The sequence below is a fragment of the Quercus lobata genome, chromosome 4, assembly GCF_001633185.2.
Source record: "Quercus lobata isolate SW786 chromosome 4, ValleyOak3.0 Primary Assembly, whole genome shotgun sequence".
In the NCBI taxonomy this organism is placed as follows: Eukaryota; Viridiplantae; Streptophyta; class Magnoliopsida; order Fagales; family Fagaceae; genus Quercus; species Quercus lobata.
In genome coordinates, this window is record NC_044907.1 from 80,858,838 (window position 1) to 80,868,820 (window position 9,983).

The 9,983-nt window shown below is 33.6% G+C and overlaps 1 protein-coding gene across 1 annotated transcript; it reads left to right on the forward strand.

Annotated features, from left to right (window-relative positions):
* Nucleotides 1-2,455: 2,455 nt before the first annotated feature.
* Nucleotides 2,456-3,093, forward strand: LOC115988071 (probable transcription factor At1g11510). The gene has a single exon (XM_031111703.1). The coding sequence runs from the start codon at nt 2,557-2,559 to the stop codon at nt 3,058-3,060; it is 504 nt and encodes a 167-aa protein (XP_030967563.1). The 5' UTR covers nt 2,456-2,556; the 3' UTR covers nt 3,061-3,093.
* The last annotated feature ends 6,890 nt before the right edge of the window (nt 3,094-9,983 follow it).

The window sequence follows — 9,983 nt, forward strand, 5'->3', positions numbered from 1 at the left end:
GAGATTAGTGTTACCTATCAAATTAAAACCATAGTATGAGAATTTGGCACATTTGCATTCTACATAGTAACATGGGCCATATGGGATTCAGACTTGTTCAATGGTAAAGTTGCAGTGGCTCTCACACACTCTTAACTCTATCCCACTCTCACTACTCGTGTGAACTCAATCTCCATTTCTAGGACAATTTTTTGTCTTTAATAATGATCCTTTTGGGTTTTTTTTTTTATTTTTTTATAATTATTATGGGACTTTTGGGTTATTTTGAATTAGAGTTTAATTATTCCAAACTCATGTAGCCTAAGCCTAGTAACTACTAAATTATCAACAACGAAAAATTCTAAACATGTGCATGTGCAAAGTATCATTTAAATAATTTTCCTACATAGAATTCAAATAAATCTCTTGTCAAATCATTTTCATATTATGAATAATTCACTTGCTTTTGATCCTGACCTTTTCCATCAGCCTGTAATGAAATCCAACTCATAGCCAATAATCAATCAAGCTCATTCTAGTCATTCAAGTAAAGCACTTTCCTATTTTAGAAAGCATATGTCATTTGCACTGTTCATGTCAACAGTGCATTTAGGCTTATGAACAATAACCTACGTGTGAACAGTAATTTTTTTATTATTTTTTTTTCTTTTTTCAGTTTTCAGCAAAATAAGCGGTATCCAAACGGACCCTTAATGTTCAAATTGCGTTGATGTTACTAATTGTTGTTGAATATTACTAAATTACTAATTGGTTGAATATTAGTAACAGATGTTACTAATTGTCAGAGTCATTGTGTGGGTGGCTCAGTAATCACAAGTCATTGGTCTTAGTAAAAAAAAAAAAAAGTTTTAGTCTTCAAATTGCACTGATATTGCTAATTGTTGTTGAAAATTACTAATTGTTGTTGAATATTACTCATGGTTGTTGAATATTAGTGACGTATCTAACATTAGTTACTAATATTAGTAACTGATGTTACTAATTGTCAGAGTATGATAGTCATAGTACACAACTCACATGGGTGGATGGCTTAGTAGGTCAGAGAAGACAACCCATGACAACTTATCAAAACGACGTCACTCAACTTAAATGAATCCTCATTGAACCAAAATATTACCGTTTACATTAACTATACAAGTTGTCGTGGGTTGTCTTTTCTAACCTGCTGAGCCATCCACCCATGTGGGATTGTGTATGATGTTACTAATTAGTAACATTAGTTACTTTGACAATTAGTAACATTAGTTACTTTGGCAATTAGTAACATAAGTTACTAATTGACCATTAGTAATATTCAACAGCAATTAGTAACCTCAGTTACTAATATTCAACAACAATTAGTAATATCAGTGCAATTTGAAGACAAACTTTTTTTTTTTTTTTTACTGAGATTGATGACTTGTGATTACTGAGCCACCCACCCAATGACTGAATATTAGTAATTGATTTAGTAATCTAGTAATATTCAACAACAATTAGTAACATTAGTGCAATTTGAAGACTAAGGGTCCGTTTGGATATCGCTTATTTTGCTGAAAACTGAAAAAAATAATAAAATAGTTACTGTTCACGAGCGACTTAGAGGCTATTTGGTTTGTCAACTGAAAACATAGTGTTCAGTGTTTAAACACTGAACACTAGTGTCCAAAATTTAAAACAATGTGTTTGGTTAACCTACTGTGTTCTGGGTTGTTTAAAAATGGTTGCTCCAAAAACAATGTTTGAACAACATGTTTTGAAATCAAGCCGGAGCAGATTTTAAACAACAAAATTGTTTTCCAGTGGCACTTCGGTAATAAAAGTGAGTTTCAAATGGGCCCACCTGATCAGCTTTTTTTGTCGTCTGTCTCCTCTCTTTACAAAGTACAATTCGCAGTTTTTAGGCACAACTCTTTGCATTCTGTTTCGTTTCCAACCTGATACCTTTGTTCTGGTTTTCCCCATATATTCATCATCATTAAGTTTAAGAAGGTGTCGCCACAGGACATTGAATTTCTAGTGCACCCATCTGAAAAATCTCCAAAATACCACTACTGAGCAACATGGGGCATGAAGCTTGGCAAACATTTGCATGGCAATTTATTATTGTTTAAATTACAGCAACCAAATTTTCCACAAAAATTGTAAGCATAACAATTGTCACTCGGATCCGCAGCTGACAAAGACCAAGTCCCGTTTGTGCTCTGTTCCAAATAATCTATTTTCCCACTAAAATTCATCACCAACCTTGCATTCCCAAAACCACTACAAAGATCACACCAGCTGTAGTGAACTCGGAACTCTCCACTCACCTCCTTAACTCCCTTCACCCAGCGCCATTCTGCCTCAGAAAAAAAAAAAAAAAAAAAAAAAAAAAAAAAAAAAAAAAAAAAAAGAAAAACCCATTGACACGCAGCTACAGAGATCACGCCTCCCCACCCGATTGGTGAGGAATACAGGAAAAAAAAAAACCCAAAAAAACTGAGAAATCTGTGTGAGTGATTCGGAACGACGACTCGACAGCGACGAACGTAAAGCCCAGCCGTCGATCTTCTTAGGCGTCGATGAAGATGAGGGATGTTGGACTACACCGCCTTGCGCGGCGCGGATCCCGCCTCAGATGCCGTTGCGTTTTTCGAGTTCGTTAAGAAGAGCCTCCACGTGGAGGTCACGAAGGCCCAGCTGGTGGACAAGATGAAGAGGTTAAGGAAGAAGTACAACAACAATGCCGGACGAGGAAAGAAAGGCAAAGACCCAACCTTTTCGAAACCCCACGAACAAAAGACTTACGAGTTGTCGAAGAAGATTTGGGGCTCCGTTGAAGCTGCTACTGGGACTGAGAAAGCTAAAGACATCAACAATGGGAAAGCTAAAGCTAAGGACAACAAAAATGGGAAAGCTAAGGCTAAGGACAACAACAATAATAAGAATCAGAAAGGTAACAGTTTGATTAGGAGTTTGAAGGAGGAATTGACGGAGTCGTCTCCGGTTTTGTACAAGTATGGTGAGAAGATGGAGATTGATGGGGAGTTTGGTTTTTTGGATCTCTGCTCTGAGGGAAGACTGAAGAGAAAGGGATAAAGACGGAAGAGAAGGAATAAAGAAAGAGAAGGGAAAAAGAAGGGATTAAAAAATTATTATTTAATATGTGTCAGCTTTTTTTATCATTAAAAACACACCTACCAAACACATATTTTACATTTTTTAAACACTGAAAAATATTGTTTGAACTATGATACCAAACACATTTTTTTGTTTTATTCACACTAAAAACACGTTGTTCAACAACACTTTTAAACCACAATTTTCACATCTTTTCAAACAACAATTTTTGAAAACTATGACCAAACAGGCCCTTATTGTTCATAAGCCTAAATGCACTGTTCAGGTCCCATGAATAGTGCAAGAGGCGTTGAATGACATATGCTTTCTAAACTAGGAATGTGCTTTGCTTGATTGATCATTGGCTATGAGTTGGATTTCATTACAGATTGATGGAAAAGGTGAGGATCAGAAGCAAGTGAATTATTCATTATATGAAAATGATTTGACAAGAGACTTATTTGAATTCTATGTAGGAAAATTATTCTAATGATACTTTGCGCATGTTTGGAATTTTTCGTAGTTGATAATTTAGTAGTTACTAGGCTTCATGGGTTTGGAATAATTAAACTCTAATTCAAAATAACCCAAAAGTCCCATAAATAAAAACAAACCCCAAAAGGATCCTACATGATGAATATATGCGAAATAAACCTCATCAATTCATTCGTGTTAATGCTATATGTGTTGTCTTGTCTTTTTTACATTTTCTGACTTGCTGAGCCATCCACCCACGTGGGTTGTGTACTATGACCATCATACTCTGACAATTAGTAACATCAGTTACTAATATCAATAACTAATGTTAGATATTTTACTAATATTTAACTACAATTAGTAATATTTAACAGCAATTAGTATCATCAATTACTAATATTAGTAATTGATATTAGATACGTTACTAATATTCAACAACAATTAGTAATATTAGAATTTTTTTTTTTTTTATAAGCTACAAGTTGTCGTGGGTTGTCTTCTCTAAAGCTATAAGTCACGCTACAAAACTAATATATATATATATATATATATATATATTCAAACTTAATTTTTCTTTTTGAAAATATTTAAAACTCTCTTAATATAGTCAAGAAAAAAAATTTATATGTACTGCGTTTCCTTATAGTTATTTTTTTCTTTTTGATAGATAACGAATTAAAATACTATTGCAACATCTCAAATAAATGTGTCAAATTTTATATATTGTTTTTTAGCTTCAGTTCTTGTTCGTTGCTTTTGACTCAAACTTTCATGAATGTGTGTATTGGAGAAAAAAAATAACACTACTCTTTTGATATCCCTCAAATTCATTCAACCATGAAAGCTCATGCTGGTTAATAGACAAAGATCCTGAAGACTAGGCGAAATTCACACGGGTTGAATGAAAAATATCTGTCATCAATTTGTGTGCCAAAAAAAAAAAAAATACAACTATTCTTACTATAAGGCATAATGAAAGATATTTGTCATCAATGCTTCACAAGTTTTTGGTCATTGTTTGGAACTCGCAAAGACTTGGGAAAGTCATAGTCATGGAATTTTGGACTGTATAAGAATTGTTTGATACTGATTGCAGAGTTTTGAATTTAACCGGTAGATATTATGTTACCTAGGTCCCTCTATTATTCATGCTAGATTGAACGTGTAACAATCATGTTTCTGGGTCGGTTTTACTTTTATGTCATTTGTTTCTCTTTCCTCAAATATATTATTATAAAAAAAAATTGGTATGCTTACAATAATCGAGAAAGTTCTATAAAAATTATTTATTTATAATGATATTATTTAAGATTAAATTTACAATTAAATTCTCTCTCTCAATATAAAAAAAAATATATATATATATATATATTTCAAAGTCTTTCGAAGTTCCAAAGAATGATCAAAGACTTGTGAAAATGCTAATAGGATTTAAGTTTTCTAATGGTATTTCACTTAAAAAAAAAAAAAAAAAAGACTTCAGATGGTGTTACACGTTTTCAAAGTTGAAGGAATCTGGCATATCAATGACTTAAAAAATGAATGATGTCATTTTCTTTCATAAAACTTTTAAGAGATAAAAGCAACTAATTAAAATTTTCTTAGTTGTTACCCCTAAGCCAACTACCCCCACCCCCAATTATTTGTTATTAAAATATTACATGTGGATGTATACATATTTAGAAAAATGTTGTCCATTATATAACAAATAGTAATAACTTAAGGGTATTTATGAAAGAAGATTATTTGCACTCTGACCAAAATTATCAAAAGATGGTTAAAAAGATTAAAAGTTTAAAACAATACTAATTTATCTCTTCATAGTATTTATCAAATAACAAGAAATATGAGTTTTACATAAAGGAAAAAAAAATATATATATATATATATATATATATATATTTTGAGCACTGTAAAGGTCCATTCCTTGCTTTTTTTTCCCATATTAGAGATGCACAGTGTAGAGGCAATGAGCATATGCCTCATGGTTTGATGTGTTGAACAATTTTGTTATGGTCTAAAAAAGATTATATGCTGATCAAGAGTTTTGTAGCTGAATTGACATCTCCCCATGTACAATGAGTTCAAATGTTCAATTTGTAATTCTATAATTTACATCAAACAATTTTTATATAGTCCAAAATTTCAAGACTATAGCTTTCCAAGTCTTTGGAAGTTTCAAACAATGACCGAAGATTTGGTGATACATTAGCAAGAAAGTTTTCTAATGGTATTACTCGTTTTCATGGTTGAAGGGATCTAGTATATCAATGATTTAAAACGAGTCCAAATTTTTTGTCCTACTTTTCCTGCTCCACTCTATACTTCACCAATAAAAACTTGCCGCATGTTCACCTAATTAATTAAATACTACTATTAATTAATAACGGTAGTATTAATAAGTCAATAATGATAGTATTTAATTAATTAGGTGAACACGTGGCATATTTTTATTGGTGGAGTATAGAGTGGAGCAGGAAAAGTGAGACAGAAGATTTGGACTCGATTTAAAATAAGTTGAAATTATTTTTTCTAAACATACAAATTTTAAGAGATATAGGTACTAATTAAACATTTCTTAAATATTACTTTGGAAGATTCCTAAATCCCACCACCCCCACAGCAAAAAAAACATTTATGTATAAATAATAAGAAATGTGAACTGAGCAATGCTTAGAATATATACATACATACATATATATATATATATATATATGTAAGTGAATTAAAATCTAAAGTAGGTAGGATTATTATTATTTTTGATAAACAGTAGATAATTTTATAATGATACTTTTGTATAAGGGTTTTTTTATTGTATATATCTAACTCAGATAATTTGATTTTCTGACTTTCAAAGCTAATTCGAGGGATTAGAACTTCTTGTTGATAATCCTGGTTATGGTCCCTCTCCTGATAATTGTGGCTACCTATAAATATATCTATCTAATCTATGCCGTCTCAATTTCAAACAAAACACCCTAAATACAGATATCCTTCTTCCTTCTGATTTCTATCAAAGCCAGAGCAAATATGGGGCGGGTACCTTTCTTTCTCATTTTCTTCCTCTTCCTTTCTCTACCTAATTCATCCCTCTCTTCTTTTTCTTTTAATTCATCTACCCCTCTTTGCCTTTCCGACCAAAGCTCTGCTTTGCTCCATTTCAGAAACTCTTTTCCCGTAGGTTATTGGAATGGTTTTTGTGATTATTATTCTTATCCTCTAAAGAATTCGTGGAAAATGGGTACAAATTGTTGTGGGTGGGATGGGGTCACCTGTGATACGATGATAGGTCATGTCATTGGTGTTGACCTCACTTGCAGTGGGCTTCAAGGTCCCATCCATCCCAATAGCACATTTTTCTCTCTTTGCCATCTCCAGAGGCTTAACCTTGCTTTCAACAATTTCGAAGACCCCACAATTTCGTCTAAAGTTTGGTGGCTTTGCGAACATGACGCATCTCAACCTCACTGAGTCCTCCGTTGCTGGTAATTTCCCATCCGAAATCTCCCACTTATCCAAACTGGTTTCACTTGATCTCTCAGAATTTTGGCCTAAGAATTGAAACGCCTAGTCTGAAAATTCCTCAAAAATCTTACCTCAAGTTAGAGAACTCTGACCTCAAAATTCCTCGAAAATCTTCACTCTCTAAAGCCCAGAGAGTTCCACTTGTCACAACACGAACAAAGGCCTGGAGTGGTTTGTTATACCTGTAGTGCCACAAATACCAATGAAAACCATAGAGTAATTACATACTACTACAAATGGTAGCAATGAACAAAACAAGAAAAGACATGAAATTTGATGCAAGGAGCACCAAAATCATCTAAGATGTTATTTTTGAATTTGAAATTAATTTTGTTTTTGAATTTTGAATTTGGATTTTAATGTTGAGGGTTTTAACGAATTGAATAAGGTATTTTCCAGATTGGTGCAATCGTTGAACCCTATTAAACTAGTGCTCTTGTAATCGTGAAAAGGGGTATGAGAACTTGAATAGGAAAATTCTGATTTGAGAATGAGTTTTTCTTTGCTTGGTGGTGATGCCAAACTCCGTTCCGGGGTGATGACTAAGGTTTACAAGTAGATTATAGGTGGTGAAGCTTAGAATTTGTTTCATTTATCTTCTCTGTCCCTTTTAACTCTATTTTCCTACATTAACTTGGTATCAGAACCCAGCCCAGTCACAAAATCAAGCTCTTCGAGCCTGCAACCCAGCAAGCATCTGGGCTGACCAGACCAGTCCATCCCAGACTCATGACTTTAATAGCAACCGGCCATGTCTCATTACAGGTTCTTGCTATAATTTTTTGTTAATGAGTTAATATTATCGTGCATCATGGTTATATTAGAAGCACCTACATTTGATGGTCATCGAAACCCATGGATATTCACTAAGTGGTTACATGAGATGGATCAATTGTTTGAACAAATAAGTTTGTCACATGAAATTGATGCGTGAAACTAGGGATTATTGGCATGATGTTGAAAACCTTCGCATTAGAAAGTATAAGCCTCCCACAACTGATTGGGAAGATAAAACCTCTGAGAAAAATATGTTCCTCCATCAGTCCATCCTATCTTAAAATGAGAGATTTGTCCAAAACCTATGATGTTAACTTTTTGGATTGAAGAAACAATCTCAATCACTAGGATAGACTCGCTACTGGCAATGTGGCACAATTTGAGGAAGATGAGATGAGTGCTCGAACAATTTCTAGTACTAAACCAAGGGTGAATTTTTGTACAATTTCTAGTCCTAATTTCACTACAGAGCTGTCTTCCACAGAACAAAAATTCAAGAATCTCATGAAATTAGTTTAAGACCTCTCTGCAATGCTCAAGAAGCCTGGGATCGATGCTTTAGATGCTCGCCAGTCGCCACAACTCCTTAGTGACAACTAATATTGCTTCATTCGTGAACAAGTAAAACATATTGAGGAGCCTGAACAACAAGGTGAAATATTTGAACCATGCGTAGCAAATTTAGTTCAACCTATTGAAGTGTCATATACATTGCCTATTGTTCAAAAGGATGATTCCATTATCCTTGATGAAGAGAAGGTTCCACAAGGAAGTGTAACATTAGAGGGTGCACATGACATGATATTGGAAGTTGCTGAATGTGCTATCAATCAGCCCTCCATGGTGCACGTAGATAAACAGCTTTATGAAGTGGAAAAAGCGGATACCATAGTACTTCTTATGGTTCAAGATAAGATTGTGTTGATGCCACCTATTGATTTTGTAATTACAAAAGAGTTTAATGATGTGATGGAATGCAAGGTTTCTCCATTCTCCGTGCTCCTAACTATGATTCCTGAATTGAGGCAAGTGTTGTGTGCTAGAGCTCTGTTCCTTCCGTGCTTCAAAACTCAAGGTCAAGTTTTCTCCAACTAGGGGAGTATGATGCAAAGAGCACCACAATCATCTAAGTTGTTATGTTCGAATTTGAAATTTTGTCTTTCAATTTGTTTTTTAATGTTGAGATTTTTAAGGGATTTAATTAGGTATTTTCTATATTGGTGTAATCCATGAACCCTACTAAACTAGTGCTCTTGTAATCTTAGAAAGGGGTCTGAGAATTTGAATGAGAAAATTATGATTTGAGAATGTGCTTATCTTTGTTTGGTGGTGACACCACCCTTAGGTGGTGATGCCTATGGTTTCCAAGCAGATTCTAGATGGTGAAGCTTATTATTTATTTTCTTTGTTTCTATTATCTCTATTTTCCTATATCAAAATTGATGTAACATATATATTACAGAGAGATGCTCCACATATCCAATGGACATAATAAAAAAGCCATCACCAAGCCACACAGGTATTGGAGTCAAAACATCAAAACAGTTGAGCTTTTAAATAGATTGAAGTCCTTACTATATGTAGTTTTCTAGTGTTGATTATGTCATACAGTCCAGATTTCAGTATTTATACCGCACTTGAGATTCTATTGCGATTATCAAGAAGAATAATTCATCAACTTCTGGAAACCGGAATCTGTGTGAACAAATAATATCTTTAATTTAGCACTATATATATATATATATATATATATATATTATAATCACTAGGGAATATATAGATAATCACATCAAAGCCAGCTCCCCAGAGGATGATAACTTCTCAGTTGTGTAGCACTGCAGAACCCCAGGGACCTCTCCATTTTGTTCTTCCTGACATTAATATATCCCTAATCAACAAGAAATCTCATGAATTTAACTGAAAAGAAAGGTACGCAAGTTCTATCCATCTGAAACTCTCAATAGATTTGAACTAAGATGATAGAGTATAACCACTACCAACAACATAAAAGCAGACACCTTCAACACCCTGCAAAATGTAATAATCAAGACACTACCAGATCAATAAAGTTTAGTCGTATTTCACATTAAAAAAAAAGACACTACCAGATCACTCCAAGACTG